At 37.9% G+C, this 17,605-nt stretch overlaps 2 protein-coding genes across 2 annotated transcripts; one reads left to right on the plus strand and one right to left on the minus strand.

Annotated features, from left to right (window-relative positions):
* Positions 1 to 1,454: 1,454 nt before the first annotated feature.
* On the minus strand, positions 1,455 to 3,495 carry LOC136812970 (uncharacterized). The gene is made up of 2 exons (XM_067069476.1): positions 2,640 to 3,495; positions 1,455 to 2,359 (listed from the first exon to the last, which is right to left on the minus strand). Exons 1-2 carry the CDS (start codon positions 3,493 to 3,495, stop codon positions 1,455 to 1,457), a joined length of 1,761 nt encoding a protein of 586 aa, XP_066925577.1.
* A 12,953-nt stretch (positions 3,496 to 16,448) lies between these two features.
* Positions 16,449 to 17,330, plus strand: LOC136812971 (uncharacterized). The gene has a single exon (XM_067069477.1). The coding sequence runs from the start codon at positions 16,449 to 16,451 to the stop codon at positions 17,328 to 17,330; it is 882 nt and encodes a 293-aa protein (XP_066925578.1).
* Positions 17,331 to 17,605: the final 275 nt, after the last annotated feature.

Below are 17,605 nucleotides of genomic sequence, written 5' to 3' on the forward strand. Positions count from 1 at the left end.
TAACCAGTGATGCTACGACGGTCATCAGTTGAAGACGCCCAATCCGCGTCGCAGAATGCGTGGATTCGAAGGTTGAACTGCGATTTTCGGAAAGTTAAATGTTTATCAACAGTTCCTTTGATGTATTGGAAGACGTGTTTGAGCATTGCCCAATCTGATGATTCAGGGCAAGATAGATGTCGAGATAATTTCGTCACGACAAAAGCGATAGCGTAAATTAGACTTCCAACCATTTTACGGTACTTCTGGTTGTCGGTCTCGTCGGATTTCGAATCATTGTAAGCTTTGAGGTTTTGCTCACATGGTGTAGATCGGGGTTTACAGTCCCATAGATTAAAAGTTTTTAAAACAGCTTCAAGGTAATGTGATTGCGACATGGTGATGAATTCCTCTGTCTGTTTGAAGTTGATACCGAGGAAGGTAGATAGTTGTCCGAGGTCTTTCATCTTAAATTTTGATGAGAATTTTGATTTCAGTTGTGCCATGTGGGACTCGGTACGTGTGGCGATAATAATGTCGTCTACCCAAACGAGTAGGATGGCGGTTCCACCCTGTTGAAAATAGACGCATGGGTCTGCTGATGATTGCTTGAAGGATAGTTCGTTAATGAGATAATCGTGTACAAGAGCCAAATTTGCCAATTACGACCGCTCTGTTTTAATCCGTAAAGCGACTTGTTCAACTTCCACACTTTATTGACGGGTTCATATCCTTCCGGTGGAGTAACATATACGTCCTCATCGATTGGAGCGTGAAGGTAAGCACTCTTGACATCCATTTGATGGAGTACTAGATTGTTCTGTATGGCGATTTGCATTATGGTACGGACTGATTCCATCCGGGCTGTCGGAGAGAACGTTTCGGTATAATCAATCCCTTGGATCTGAGAATATCCCTTGGCAACGAATCTGGCTTTGTAGATTGGAGAATCTGGATTTCCTTTGATGTGATAAACCCATTTTCCACCAACAATTGATTTGTTCTCAGGCGGTTCGGTTAACGTGTAGGTGTTGTTGAGTTGTAACGATTTAATTTCATCATCCATTGCGGCTGCCCATTTTTGCGAATCTGGGCTGGTCATGGCTTCCTGGTAAGTAAGCGGGGCATTCACCAGGTAGCAAAAATCAATGAGGTTGATGGAATCGGTGTCCTCTTTCACGTCTTCATCTTTCATTGGTTGTTGTTGACGGCTCCTCAATGGATAGCTTTTACGTTGCTCTGGACTGACTACTGGCTTGGATGGTTCTGTCTCTGTCTTAACTTCTTGCTCCTCAGGTTCAGTTGGAGGCAAGAGTACATCTGATCCCGGTTTAGTTTCAAACTTATCGGTGAACTTTACGAGTCGATATTTCATGACAGTACGTTTGTCTGGGTGATAGACGAGGTATGATGGGCTGTCACGATCGTACCCAACAAAATAACCCTTTTTGCATCGAGGGTCTAGTTTCTTTGGGTCATGGATGAGAGGGTAGCAAAACACTTCCGAATAGATGCATCTTCGAGATGTCGGGTTTCCTTCCAGTGATTACGCTGTACGGTGTAGTTTTCAATCTTTGCACATAGCAACGGTTTCGAATATGTGTGGCGGTTAGGACAGCGTAAGTCCATAGTGACTTTGGTAGGTTGGCTTCGATTAACAAAGATCGTGCCATCTCAAAAAGTGTTCTCCAGTTTCGTTCTGCTGTCCCATTTTGGTGTGGCGAGTAGGGCGATGTCAATTCATGTTTGATATTGTACTTTAACAAAAGTGCTTTGAATTCAGCTGATATATACTCTCCCCCATTGTCACTACGTAGACGATCGGTATCTTCTGTGGGTAGAAATTCAGTATGAAAGTTGAAAGTTTTAACATTACCAAATGGGTTGGTATCCGCTAAGAATTTCTCGGTTGCTTGCAATGCATCTGACTTGTTTTTCAGGAAGTATGTAAACGAGCATCCTGAAAAATCGTCAACGAAAATCATAGCATAGCGGTGGCCATCTTTAGCTACAGGATCGACAGGACCAGCAAGGTCAGTGTGGACTAATTCGAAGGGTTTGGTAGCTCGGATGTCAGCATCTCGGTTACGAGTGTTGGTCTGTTTGGCGAGAATACATGTTTCACAATCAAAGTCACTTTTATCTGAAATGTTCATACCTTGGGCTCCTTCTAGCTTTTTGACGTCGGAAAGGTTGCAATGACCTAGAAGTTTGTGCCAGGTCTTGAGCGATTCAGTTCTGGTATCGGATACTGATGTCTTACAGAGGTAGTACAATCGACCATGTTGCTCGATCGGGAATGTGGTACCATCAGTGGTAATAAGTTCAGCATGATCACCTTCAAAGTTCAATTTTGTTCCTTTCTTTGTTGCTGCTTGGACTGAGAAAATGCATTGTGGAAATGAAGGTACATACAATACATTGTCTAATTTTGCATTAACGACTTTTCCAGTGGAAGATAACAAAGAAATTGACACTGTCCCTTTTTTCTTTGCTAGGTTGTTAGATCTGGAACCATCAGCAAGTTCGATGAAATGTTGGTCTGGTTTGAAAGTTGTATCAATGTCAATAAAGTTTGAGTCTGTGTTCACAATGTGGGTGGTTGCACCACAATCAACTAGAAATTTGTCTGATGAAGTTTTTTAAAAGCAGTTTGTTGCTATCCTCAACTGTGAATACAAATGAATGTCCTTCTGATTCGTCCGAAACGGTTTTAGCTGTGTGTTGTTGTTTTTGTTTTCGACATGTCTCGTTCGAATGGGAATTGGTTTTGTGGTACGAGCAATACGGTTTGTCGTAGTTTTGCTTTTTGGGTTTGCGACAGTCGGTTGATTTGTGGCCAGCAGCACCACAATTAAAGCATGTGAGTTTCTTGGTACGATAGGAGTCTGTCTTCATGATATTATCACCTTCAGTTGAGTCAGGACGTTTGTTACGAGTCTGTTCTGTATCCTCGAAGTTCTTGAGGGCTTGTTTGAATTTTTGAAAATCTTGCACTACGTCCTCTGATTGGGTAGTAACGGCTATAAAGGATTTGTATTGATCTGGGAGTCCTTTTACAACCATGGCCACAAGTAGGCCATCACTCACGGTTTCCTTGGCGGTACATAGGGCATTTGCAGCTGACTCAGCACGTAAGATGTAGTCAGTGATTGATTCATTGTTTCGTTTGATCAAAGAGGTTAACTGAGTGTACAAAGTTATTATCCTCGGTTTGCCTGAACCAGCATAGTGTTCCTTGAGGATTTTGAATGCAAGTCTACCATTGTCTCTTGCATCTCTCATAATAAGTGAAATGGAACGTTCGTCTAAGAATTGGATGAGTTCAGAGAAAGCTAATTCGTTTTTCTCAGCTGTAATTTCATCTTCAGAAACGAAAACATGTTTCAGTTTACGAATGTTCATGTATCCTAAGAACTTCACCTCCCACAGCTCAAATTTTCTTTCATCTCCATCGAAAGCAATGTTCTGCCAAAGATTGTTCGCACTGGGCCCATAACCTGTTGAGCTTGTCATGATGGAGGCAGATAGAAAAGACAATTGAGACTGTCAGCTTTATGCTGGAAAAACTAGTATATTCGATAGTAAAAACGTTATGCGTAGCTAATCTACCATTATGGAAAATGACATAATAAAATACGGAACAAACAGCAAATAAGACAAATAATAGCTAAAAACATAATAAAAATATCAACATAGACGAGAGGTCTTTTTGCTGCCTTGTCTGCTTTCACTAAAAAATGGCATAAATAGGGTAGAGAGACTTTGAATTTTTCAATTGGGGTTTGAAATTATTTGGATCAGAGACTCTATAAGATTTAGGACTGCATTAATTAATATTAATTTGATATTTCAATATATTACTAAGTAAACTTTTGTGTGGTATACCTATTTCAGGATCTTGCTTTTTAGTCTTTTTGACTTTCATTTTCGTTTCAGTCTTAATGACTAGGAATTGAAAGTGATATTCTTGCTTACTTGGCTGTTTCGATTTGAAAGCGCTTTTACTAATTTAAAAGCTGAAAAGTTCTAATTAAGAAATTAAAGAAATATAACTTTTTAAACTCGTTACAAATAAGCAAAACTTAATTCCAATTTTAAGCAAGATGTCTTTTTCTGTGTCATTCTAGGCATTACCTTCTTCTGTAGAGGCTCTTTTCTTCTTTGCTTTTTTAGTCTTCGGTTGTGTAAGTGAGTTTTCTTGAGTTGAAAAAGAAAAAGATAGTTGAAAATAAGTTTATAGAATTACATGGTATTTGTGCATTGCTCCTTAGCAAGGGAATCAAAGATTGAGATTTTAATTTGAAAGGTTAAGCTAGTGCCAAAGAGCTACAAACAATAAAAGGTTCTAAGATGATAGAATCGATGCCTTTATCAATTCCATCTAAGGTACAATCTTCTTTTTGTTCCGCCTGGCACTCCCGGGCCCCTGAAAGATGAAATATTTTTCATTCTCCAGTCTAGTCTTTCTCAATAGACCCTCTAGATTGAAAATCTTACCAAAGGTAAATACCACCTGGGTGTAAAATTAAGTCCTTAGCAGTTAAGAAGTCACTTTTAATTAAACGAATGACGAATTTATCTCTTGACAGGTGCTGAAGCTTTGATTGAAGATGAAAATACAAAGAAGAGATAGAAGTTTATTTGGTCCATTAGCACCGTCTTGGATTCAAAAGTATAATGGTAGTCACAAATATCAATCAAAATTATTGCACTGAACAATTACCTTTTCGTTTTTTGGCAACAGCTGTCACGCAAGCTTCGTAGTATTTGTTGTGATGTGGATACCAGAAAAAACCACGCTGACCAACTTTTATCCCTGACATTGGGATACTTTGACCCTTTTTGTCCAGAGGCTTGAATTTGTTGTACGGAAGAGTCAATGTAAGGTGGTTGCCATCAGCCTCTGGCTCTGTAAAAATGATGGTTACGAGTGACCCATCGTCAGAACCTTAAAAGAGTAAAATTATCGAGTGAGGTTTTTATAAGTTGACCGTTCACAGCAGGGGGTCAGTACTAAAATCTCAGACCTTCTTTCATAAATACCCATGTAATTTTAAAAGTGCTGACTTTTGCAACATGAAATTGTTTTTTTAGAGAAATTCTGGAGAGATTCAAGATGGGATTTACAATTTTCAGTGTGCTATAAGATTTCTGAATTTTTTGTCTGGATACTACATTTTGTATATAACTTTTGATATATTTTTTTATGTTAGTATACACGTTTTTTTGTATAAGGGTAGCTAAAATTATATTTCTGCATCAAAGTTGACCAAATACAAGTGACTGTAACTGTATTCTTATCAATTTGGGCTCTTCCCGGAAGAAATTTTCACCCTGATATTCCTATAGAAGATATTCTTATCTCAAAAAAGCGTGTGTATTTTTCTTTTAAAAATAAAAAAAAAAAGGATTTGAAAAGATATTAAAATCTTGAAATTGATTATCCCGATACTATTTAAATTACTTTTCCTTTTTCCCCATGTCTTCTTCTTCTTCCTTCAGAATAGACTAATCACGAGAGATTTTAGGATTTTTCGAGACAAAATTAGATGGGTATGTCACTGAATAATATTTCATCACTTTGTTTCATTTTTTGGTTTCCTTTTCAATTCCTCTGAACTCTTTCCATTTTGAAAAATAATTGCCTGATTGGATCTAAAAGAACGCGTATATGCCACCAGGAAAACCAAACCGAGAAAAGTGGCGGGGCTTTTACTTTCGATTTTTTCTTGAGATGAAGAAGCCTTTCCAATGTTAGCCGCCATATTTGGTCGCAACCTTGGATACGTAAATAAAGGTGGGGTTTTGTTAGGTCCCAGATCCCGTTCGATTTTATTTTTGACTTGACCTTTCAAGATGGCGTCTTGGTCTGATGGAGGAGAAAGTGAAATGATGGAAATGGATTCATGCTGTGACTTACGTTACGAGTCGTTTCCTGTATCTAATGGTAGTTTGAAACCCATAGATCCTTACGATGAACTTTTGTGAGACTGATTCGGACGACGATGGTGATTTATTTAGTGAGTGTAAATTAGTTGGGCAAAATACTAAAAACACCCCTGTCGCAGATGAGAAAGTTGAGGAAGCTGACATGGTATTGTCTGAAGTAGAAAGTGATTACAGTCAAACTAATGAAATCGATAGTGACGATGATCCTGAACCAACAGATGAATTTTCTATTGAAAGACTTCTTCACGGTATGTAATGCAATCCAGTTCTATATATTTTATTTATAAGACTTTCATTCTGTGCTTTTTTTAGTCTGTCCTTGTCAGCCTTTCATAATTTAAGGTTGTACACAAGATTTTTTTATAAGTATAGTGTACTTTGGCTTATGGTGAACATTATACTTATATAGATTACAGGTTCAGGTTATAGGTTAAAACGGAATAATTGCCAGACCAGATATATGACTTCGACTTGAAGTTTACAGACCAGATCAAAGAATTCTTTCCCCCTTCGATATGCTTGACGTTTCCAGAAAGTTTCAAGTCGTGAGACTTACCCAGTCCGGCGCTGGGAGAGGGGGGGGGGTCATTTACTGTCCCGCACGGGTTCTTCACGGTCCCGTAGCGCCCTTCCGTCAACTTTTCAGGACTTGGGACCTATTTTTTCGGAGTCTACACCCAAAAAAACATGAAATGTCAAAACCTGGATAAAAATTGGTGACCTTAACCCGATTCGATCCGAGGATACCTAGTGCACGAACCCAACACCTAGTACCACTGAGCCAACTTCAAGCCGGGTGGAATAGTTATTTCTCAGCAATGTCATTCCTTCGCTAGCTTAGCTTGGCCCAATAGGGACCCCTCAGAGTATTTCTTACACTTGGCTGAAGGTGTACGTCTGTACCAAGTAGTTCATGAGTTGTAGAAACGTCTCACTGCTTTCTATCCCACCGGGCACTCCAAGCTGGTCTGGTACAAGTTCTGCCCCCCCCCTGTAGAGCCTTCGCATGAACTTTTTAGGACTTCGGACCACTTTTTTTGGAATCTACACCCAAAAAAAACATAAAATATCAAAACCTGGTCAAAAATTGGGACTTTGACCCGAACCGGATCGGATTTGATCAGGTGATCCACAGTGCTTAAACTTAGGATTAGAAACACCGGTCTGTAAAATGAATATTTCTTATGAACAGAAAATCGAGGTTTACTCTAAAGTACCAAATAGACGGGGCCCAGACGGGGGGCTTGGAAAAGATTTCAAAACTTAATAAGGGGGTGTTGGTGGGGTTTGGAATATTAAAATGTCACGGGTGGAAAAATTTGGTGAATGAGGCTAATACAGATGATATAGGGCAAAATAAGGAACTTTCAAAAATATTTTTCGAAAAATTATTAAGCCGGGGGAGGGGGAAAGGTTATTCAATCCATATAAAGTTAAAGTTAAAGTTTCTTTTTTTCGCTTAATAGAAAAATTTACAATGAATAAAAACCTGAGAACAAAAATAGCTTGTAAATAGTCAGCTTTCTAAGCCGTTCACCAGTACCCGGTATTTAAATCAAAATACGGGGAAGATATAACAGTAAAATAAAGCAAGCCTAAAAATTATGTACACGCATAAGGGGACTAAAAATACCATATAGCACAAGTTTAATGGTCAACAAATAATAAAACAACTGCTTGTGTTTTTAAGTTTCTCACCTGAAATGAACAAATTAAAATCTTTGACTTTGTCATGCTTTCCATAAAATAATATAAAATTTGATTTCGAAACATTGAGGGTAAGTTTGTTACTTGTAAGCCAGTTGGAAATATTGCCTAGTTCTAAGGTGAGTACTGTTTCAAGTCTGGTTGGATCTTTGTCGCTAAGAAACAGACAGGTGTCATCAGCAAAAAGAATGCTAGAGAGAGTAGTACTCATAGATAGGTCATCTATGTAAATCAAAAATAACAGGGGACCTAGCACAGACCCCTGAGGAACCCCATGTGACATCTTAACTGGATCTGATTTTGTTTTATTAATCACTACTGTTTGAAAACGATTGTCAAGATAACTTTGAAACCATTTCAGGATAGGACCCCTTACTCCAAGATTCTGAAGTTTTTGAGTAAGGAGGGTGTGGTTTACAGTATCAAAAGCTTTGGCAAGGTCGAGGAAAATAGCACATCCATATTCCTTGTTTTTGGAAGCTCTATTAATGAGTCTGCTGAGATGGAGTACAGCAGAAGATGTTGACTTACCTTTTTGAAATCCATATTGATTCATGTTAAGAGAGTTGTTCTTCTCTAAAAATTTTATTAGTCTATCATGCATTATTTTCTCAATGATTTTGTCAAAAAGTGGAAGTACTGATATGGGCCTGTAGTTTTTAATGTCTTCTCGGGGACCACCTTTAAAGAGAGGTGTTACTTTAGCATGTTTTCGAGTGTCTGGAAAATTAACCTGTGTAATGGAAAGATTGATTAAGTGAGATAATGGTTCAGCGAGTAAGTCAGCTGATGCCTTAATTATATCTTAAGGAAAATCAGGTCTAAGGTCTTTAGGTTTTTTTACATCGAATTGGTTTAATAGAGTCAAGATTTCAACTTGAAGTTTTTTTGAAAAATATGCTTGATTGATTTGCTGGTTCAGTGTTTAGAATGCTGTTTGTATTTCTTGGCAGGTTTTTGATAAGATTTGAAGCCACTTCAGAAAAATGTTTGTTCAATTTCTGGGCAATTTCAAACGTTCCAGTGATGCTTTTGTTATTGTACTTCATTGAAATGGGAAAAGGAGAGATCTTTTTTCTTCCAAAAAAAATGTTTATGTTTTTCCAGAATTTTTTAATATTTTTGCCACAATTTATGCATTTACTTTTCAGGTGTTTGAATTTCATTCTGCTTGTTTCACGTGTAATTTCTTTCTTTGCAACAAGATATTCCCTTTCTAGTTCAGGGCACTTTGTTTCCATGTATTTCCCATAAACATAATTTTTAAATTTTATTTTTTTCAGTGTAGATTCTGTCATCCAAGGTTTTTCTATTTTCTTTGCTTCTTTTTTAGTAGTAAGTCTATGAGGGGCATGCATTTCAAATAAAAGGTTTAATCCATTGTGGAAATAATCAAAACTTTTGTTATCGTCAGATATACTGGCGATTTTTTCATTGAAGTTTATGCTGTTTAAGTCTTCTCTGAATTCTAAAATATCAAAATTGGAATAGTCACGTTTAATTGTTTTTGTTCTAACTGTTGGAATCATAAAAAAATTGGGAAGGTGGTCAGTTATATGAGGAATAAGGTTTCCACTAATACATTCATTTGAGATATCATTGAAGTAAATATTGTCTATGAGAGTGTGAGTTTTGCCTGTAAATTTAGTTGGCTGAGTAATGTAGGGAAGCATTGAATTTGTAAGCATACTGTCTAGAATGAGTCCAGTATTTCGGTGAGTGCTGTTGTTTAACAGGTTTACATTGAAGTCACCCATAATAATGATTTTTTTATTTTCTCTCTTGATCTTGTTGAGGATTTTAGATTCAAATGTTTCAGTAAACTCTTTAACACATCCGCTAGGATGTCTATACACCACACCAGCAAGTAGGGGCGTATGTAGGATTTTTAGGATACCCTGCAAAAAAGATTCAGCTATATATAGTGATTCAGCTATATGTAGTGTCTAAGGAGGGCCGAGGCCCGACGGGCCAGAAAATTTTTGAATTTCGACCCTCTAGATTGGCTAAAACAGCCACCTTTTTATGCCCAATGAACCATGAACCAGAGATAAAGAATTAAAATTCATTTCATTTAAACACAAAATGCAGCTGGTAAAACTAAGATAGTTTTTTGGGTTAAAGTGTTTTAATAACCAAAAAAAAAGAGTGGCCTCTAAAATATGGAAAAAATGAAGGAAAGAGAAAGGAGGTGTAAACATTGGCAATTCATTATATCAATGACAAAAATCATAACTATCATGAATTTTTTAAAGAACTTTTTGAACTTCACACAAAAAAGTGAAAAATGATAGCAAAATAATACAATAGCACACAAAAGATTATAAATTATACAAAAATCTTTATCTGATCGTGATGATAGCAATAACAATAATAATAATATTTACCAAACTGTCTAAAATTTTTTAATATAATTTTGATTCTTATTCTGTCAAATTTATTTATTATTGCTGCCAAAAGGTGACTTAAATACTTTCAGGCAGATTAATACTAAAAGCCTTTTGCCATTTCAAATGAAAATTTAGAGAAAAAGAGCAAAACTATTTTATTCAGACTGCTCAAGAAAAGAGTATTTCATTAGAAAATTGATTAATGTGATGCATTAAAGTATCCAAAACTAGAATTTGTACTGAAGCTGAAAACTCTATAGTTGGTTCATCTCTTCCCCATTCTGGTGTCTCGTTTGGAACTGTTTGCCAAATCAAGCAGGGAATCCTGTACAAGGGGTAAAAAGCCCCCAATCCGAATTGAAAAGAAACCATATGTCATCATTATGTACATAATGCAGCATGTTTTATGTTTGGTATCAAAATTCAGTTGTTGTGTTATAAATTTTATACTATATATTATAGTATACTAAATATTAGTGCCTTTTTATGTTTCATCTTTATTTTATTTAGTATTTTCAACACTTTCTCTCCTTGAGGTCGGATCTGATCTTCACCATATATACATTATGCATCCAAATTCATTTGCATTGGCAATTACATGTCAAAATCAAATCAAGATGTACTTTCCAGAGATGATATTACATGACAAATATTGACATCCAGTTTACAGGGAAAATTTTGAATCCAAAAACTTCCAAGAAACTAAATGTTAGGTACACATCATCATTTTGATTGAATTATTCCATTCGGTTTCACTCCTCTTATTAGCAGACTTTGTCAGTGTTAACAAAGATTTCGTACCAACCACGTGAAGGTGCAAAATAATCCATTGATCTAGGGGCTACTGGACAGTATGATGGCAACTAACCTGAAAATATATAATGAAGAGGGATTTAGGATCTTTGCAAGCTACACCTACATATTTAACAAACACAAAATAACAAAATTTAAGTCGAACGACAACTGGACAACCGATGAAATTAATCTTATATAATAACCGGCCGACTGTGGGTAACCGCCAACCGCAATGCTTCATGACTGAGCCAATCTACTAAACTTCTTGGATGGGTTTTTTTGGTTCTGAGAATAATACTTACAATTCAGGAAAAATTCTGCACACGTGCAAGGCATCGAAGTGTATCCATCAAAGAATTGTTGCCCACAAGATGGAGAGAAATGGAACTGTACAGGCAATTTCCATTTGGAAGAGAACTAAAACAAAATAGAGAAATCATTTTTAAGATTGTCGTGCAGTTTTTATAACCAGTACTTGACTGGCAGGCGCTGGCCCGCAAACTAAACATATATATATATATATATAAATTTACTATTCCCTATTCCTAGGTTGAATAGGATGCAAGTCCGTCTTGATGTCAAAATAGACTTGCATCAAATTCTCGTCAATAAATAAATGTAAATGTAAATAAATAAAATTCTGGATAACCCAGTCTCATCATAGAAAATAATATCTATTTTCTCCTTTTCAATGCATCATTACATAAGCCATCAATGCCCAAATTTTCATTGGCCATTACCTGTTCCATCAGAGACCTAACTGGTCGGCCTCTTCTGGTGTACTTGTCATCATTAAAAGTAAGCTTTTTGACATTTCCATTCACTTGCATACGGATTACATGAGCAACGTAATTACGTTGCTGATTTTTAATAAATACACTCACATCCTTTGTGCCACAAATTTCATGTAAACGAACATTACTAATCATCATTCGAAAATCATTCTCCACTTCGTTTACGTGTTTCATGCCATTACGAATCATACGTCTAAGGAACATACGATATGTTGCATCAATGCGATCATATTGGTTCTGGGTGATATTCCAATTCTGACATGCATAGGTCAATCTACTACGAACGAAGCTGTTCAAGAATTTTACACGCGTTTTCAAGTTGATTTGAAAGTTTTGTAGTAAATTTGATAATTCATTAAACTTAACGGATGAAATTTGAATTCTGTGATTTATTTCGACGTTACCCGAATTTGGTTCTAAATAGTCTATATGGCAGCCAAGGTATTTGAATTTTTGAACATTTTTCAGCGGAGAGCCATCAATCGAAATTATGGTTGCCGGGTATTCATTTGTATTTGGGTTTTCACCGTTGATAATCATTGTCTCCGTTTTAGAGGTGTTTATTGTCAGACCAAAATTTTTGAATACAGAGTTCAGTAAATTTGCAGAATTGTTGAGACCGATGTGATTTGTGAGAAACAGAACTAAGTCATCGGCATATCCACACCAGGGTAATGTGGAGGAGCCGTTCAAGTCAATATTTTGTTCTCTGAGTGTGTATAGTCAAATACAATTTGTTTGTGTACCTCAAAATAGTGTGCGAAAAACCCACACAGCTCTTTTTCTCTCCCCAGAAAAATTTCTTAACCGGCCAAAACATTAAAAACATTAGGGTGTCAAAGTCAGAATCACAAAATTTTCAATGTTTTTTTTTTCTCTTATTTCAAAATAAAACCACAATAGGTTGGTTGTCCCTTTACCTCTTAAATTGCCACAAATTCATCTCCAGTCGTCAACCTTTTCTTAGCCAGAGTGATCGGCCAAACAAAACAGTAACTACGTACCCCGATTGATCAAATATCTTATAAATATTTCATGATTGGCCACTCACTAACCACTCACTCACCACACACAACAAGTGGTTTTGTTGGTTACCAAAAATTATGACAAGTCATAGGCCATAGGCAGATAAGTAGAGAAAGAGGGGGGAAGGGAAGCAGTTTTTCCTGTACTTATCAGATTATAATTGATAACATGCAGGCATGAATAATAATAGACAAATATACCACATACCTTACAGATTTGACTTTCATTGTTGCAATGGATTTCAGAAGATAACCATAAGAAGAAAAACAAACATTGAGATGACCTTGATGGCAGCCCTCAGATGACGAATTTGGAGAAGATCGAAAATGTGCAGGCTTCAAATTCTTCAGAATTTGTGACAAAATAGATAAAATCAGGACTGTCTATTCTGTTTTTTCTTCTCCAAGCATCTAAAGCCATTTGGCGAGTCTTGACTTTTAACGTTTTGACACTAACAGCCATCAAATCCCGGGCAAACCCTGCATTTTGACCTCATCCAGGTCTTTCTGCAAAATTTTGCAGGGTGCAGGCCTGCAAAACGCTTTTGTACACAAAATCTAAAATACAGACTCGAATTCACGCTTCCTGTAACGCGACTTGATAAACAGTTTTCTTATATTTACCGCGGACTTTAAGTCAGTAAAATAAATCTAATGACACTTACAAATGATCCGGAAAAACAACTCCGGGTAGGCTAAAAACAAGCTGCGACAAAAAAGACTCTGGAGCATACCCTGCGAGTGCATGTTTTGCAGGGGTGTCGCACCGCCCCTGCCAGCAAGAACATGTTCCGATTCTAATTTTATTTCCAAAAATAAGCATTCAAATTCACAATTCTTACCTAAGACTGATAGAGGTCTTTTCTTCTTGAGTAGTCAAGTGTGTCTTTGATGTAAAATCCAACACCTGAATTTTGACTTGTACCTGATTTGTTTTCAAAGGGATGGTACCCATTGATTCTATGGTCATCTAGGTCATTGAAGGCTGTGTTCCATGTCTCAGATAACCCTATGATATTAAACTGGAATTTTAAAAGAAAAAGTAGATCGTCTAAAGATTCAACATTCGTGTCGAAGGAACGAATGTTGGTATGGAAGATTGATAGAAGCTTTGAGCTTATTGCATGCTTTAATTTAAGAAAATTTTTAATTGAGTAATATTCAAAGTTTAACACTTCCCCATTAGAATCACCTCCATGGAAGTCTATACTAAGTTTATCTAAGTGTTTAAATTGTTCAAAATTATCATCAAAGCTAATTTTACGTTGTTTACTTTTAAAAATATGATTTGATGTTAAGATATCGTTTAGCAAGACATCGTCAAGGTCAAGGAAAGGAAAATTTAGACATTCATTACAAGACCAAAGTTTATAATTTAATTGTGTTGTATCAGAGATACCGGTGCATGACAAATGGAAGGGATGAGAGTGATTACCTAGGCGACAATGTATGAACTGGTTTGTGGCTAATAATATATCACACTCACTGCATGTTTGGTTAATAGGCTCTTTAAAGTTTGAGTTTAAGCCATGTATGACAAAGGTCACAGAAGACACCACTATTGAGAACTAATTTGGTACAAACGTGACAGATAGCAGATTCCTTCAAAATATTTGAACTGTCAGACAGATTCGAGGCAATTTTGGAGGGAAAAAGTGTTAGAGAACGAGGATAATTCTAGATAATTATAAAGCATTAGTTCTTTTGGGAAGCCAGTTTGATTACGTCACTTTTGGATCTAATAAAAGTTTTCTCTGACTTTTTGTCCTTGTTGTAAAGTTTCCATCCAAAAGTAACACCGTTCTCTGTGATCACTCTGTCGTACAAACCAGTTTTCTTCAAGTTGTCCCATGCAGCCTTAAAGACTGTTCTGTCAAGCTTTCATTGAAATAGATTGAATTGTTTTCTTTGAATCCTATATCCTTAGTTTTAATGTGCTTCAAATTCCAGCGTGACTCCCACATATTGTTTCGCCTTCTTCTGGAGTTAAATTTAACTATAATTGGTGCATTTTGTTTAACAGGATGTTCGATGACTGACTTCAATGTCATCCAGATATAAATCAAGATCAAGCTTTTCTGCGATCTTTATAACAGTTTTATTTGTGTCTTCGTTTTCCTTTCGTGGAATCCCAGATATGTTTAGCATCTCTCTTCTGCCATATTATTCTAACGAATTTAGGTTTGATTTTGTTACCAAGAGCAGTTCTTCTGATTTTCTCATTCTTTCTTTCATTTGGTCTATCGTTTTATCTTTATCGTTGATGTCAGTACATAGTTTCTTCATTTTGTTTTCTAACTTTGCAATTTCAGTCGTTTGTTTCTCAAATCTTTCACCATATGGGATTTATATCAGTTAGACTCAGGGTTGTAGTTAGTGAGTCAAAATAGGGTTGGGAGGACCATTGGTAGGTAAATACAGGGCTCTAGGCCCTGGTAAGGATACCCCTAGGGTTGGGGGGATAACCCTGGTATGTCAATATATATCGTTCTTTCCCGTGCAGACGGCTGCACGGACTTTAGGTGTCGAACCGGGTTCTGGGCCTACTTCTTGAAAATTTGTGTTTTTTGATACTTGTCTTTTGTCGTTTGTCTTGTTCTTGTCTCTTTTTTTTTTCACTTTCACTTTTTAAAACACTATATACAATGAATAAAAACCTGAGAATGAAAAGAGCTCATAATAGAGAGCTTTCTAAGCCATTCGTCAGTATAAAACCTTGTGATAAAAATTTAACAAAAGGGTTAAAAAAACTAGGGAAAAACTAAGGTAATCTTTATATAAAGGTAGCAATATTTACACACGCAAGAGGTTGGAAGGTAGACTTCCATAAAGTAACTCAAGTTATATTATATATTAAGAAATAATACAAGTATTTATTGTAATTTGTATAATCTTTTCTTTAAGTGCTTGCAGAGAGAATGGGATGACAATTCAACTACATTGTAGCAGTCAAGTTCCTGCCAAGCTAAGGGTGCATGATACATTAGGGGACAATCAGCTTGATCACAATGAATAATTGAGACACTGTTTTTATCATTTCGTCTGGCTGGGTTTTTTATGTCATGCTTACGAAGATGGCTAGTGTAGAATGTATATAGTTTATCATAGGCCGTGAGGCCATTCTCTTTTAAGATACTCACTTCTAGTAAGCAGTCACGTTGTTAATCTCTTATTACTGATCGTCACTCATTATACACTACGAGGCTTAGGAACTCTGTTACCCTACCTACTGAACCTTGAACTCTACATGGCGCTGCAAGTAGGATTTTGAGAAGCCTCACGTCGTATTCAGCTTGCATCATCAGGATCAAATCTTTCTTCCAACACGAGATCTCGAACTTATACATCCGCCATCTTGGTTGTTTTCATTTCCGTGGTCACACGCACCAAAGAAACCCACTCGTACGGAACCGAATTCCCGCCCGCAAGCGCCCGTCCGCCTCACCTCTGAACCGCGCGTCCGCCCGCCGTCTACCGAACGCCCGCCAACCCGCCCTAATATCAACGACACCCGCTCATCGTATCGACGCTCACCGCCCGTACCAGATCACAGTGTACTATGGCCTCCGAAGAGCAAATACAACGAATGCTCTTGCTCATGGAACAACAAATGACACAACTGACGAATCTCCACGCGGAAAACGCACAATTAAGAATCAACGTCGCCGCCGTCCCACCTCAACAACAACAACAGCATCTGCAGCCGAGGACGAAAACCAAATCCCCCCGAGAGACCCATCATAAACGCCGACACTGATGAACAAGAATGGGAGCTTTTCAAGGACTCCTGGAATAGATACAAAACTATGACAGCCGTAACTGATGTCAACATGCTTCGACTAGAACTGAGAGCGGCTTGCTCGCAAGACGTCAACCGCCTTTTATTCGAATACGTCGGGGCGGAAGCCCTCAATACCGCCAACGAAAATGAGTTATTAAACTTTATTAAGAGTGTCGCCGTAAAAGGCACTCACAAAGAAGTCCACAGAATGAAATTTTTCAGACTCTGTCAGATGGACGGCGAAACAATCACACAATTCGTCGCCCGCCTTCGTTCAAATGCCATCCTATGCAAATTCAAGATAGCTTGTGAAAACCACGAAGAACCAAACCCCGTCAGCTTCGCGGAGGAAATGATCGCCCACCAATTGGTGTTCGGGCTGAGAAACCAACAACACCAGTCCCGAATACTCTCAGAAACAGCAGCCCTGCCGACGTTAGGAGACAAAATAGAACGTTTACAATGTCTCGAATCAACAGAACAATCAACCGACATCATGAGAGCCAACCCCCCGACGAGCAGCTCCACCAACGCATTCGCCAAATCGACCTACAGACGAGACCAATTCAGACGTCCACAACAACTTGATAGCAAGACCAATCGCCCCCATGATAGCAAGACCAATCGCCCCTGCAGAGGCTGCGGACGCACTTCGCACGAAGGTAAAACCATGGCTCGCAAAGATTGTCCAGCATTCAATAAGAACTGTGGTAATTGCGGAATCAAGGGTCATTTCCGCGCCGTATGTATGAAAGGCACAGCGATTCGTTCCCAAGCAAGCGCCGTCGGAGAAGCATCCCACCCACAACAGCAAGAAGAAGGCCAACTAGAGGACGTGCCATCCTTCGCATTCGCAACACCCGATGAGGATTTTCGTCTTGCCCCGTCCTCGAACAACCGGCCCTAGCGAACGCCACCGTTCCTTCCCACATGGAATGGAGAGGCAACTCGTTCACACCAACTCGCCCCGAAAGCCCACCGAAAATTGACGTGTCCATCAAAATACTCAAACAGACCCACGGGCAGTTTGGTAAGAGGAACGGCCCCATTATAACGGACACACTCACCGAAGCTATAGCAGATAGCGGATGCCAAACATGCACTGCCGGACCCGAACTGTTAAATAAGCTGAAATGCCCATACGCCTACCTCGTAAAAACCAAACATAAAATTGTAGGCATC

The sequence above is a fragment of the Clytia hemisphaerica genome, unplaced genomic scaffold, assembly GCF_902728285.1.
Source record: "Clytia hemisphaerica strain Z4C2 unplaced genomic scaffold, Clytia hemisphaerica genome assembly, whole genome shotgun sequence".
NCBI classification, from domain to species: Eukaryota; Metazoa; Cnidaria; class Hydrozoa; order Leptothecata; family Clytiidae; genus Clytia; species Clytia hemisphaerica.

What these genes read in the sequence shown, in the direction of transcription:
- LOC136812970 (XM_067069476.1), bottom strand. Translation starts at nt 3,495, where the DNA reads ATGACAAGCTCAACAGGTTATGGGCCCAGTGCGAACAATCTTTGGCAG. An exon ending in TGTATTCACAGTTGAGGATA is followed by an intron (nt 2,360 to 2,639) that starts GCAACAAACTGC and finishes GCATTTTCTCAG; the next exon opens with TCCAAGCAGCAACAAAGAAA.
- LOC136812971 (XM_067069477.1), top strand. Translation starts at nt 16,449, where the DNA reads ATGACAGCCGTAACTGATGTCAACATGCTTCGACTAGAACTGAGAGCG.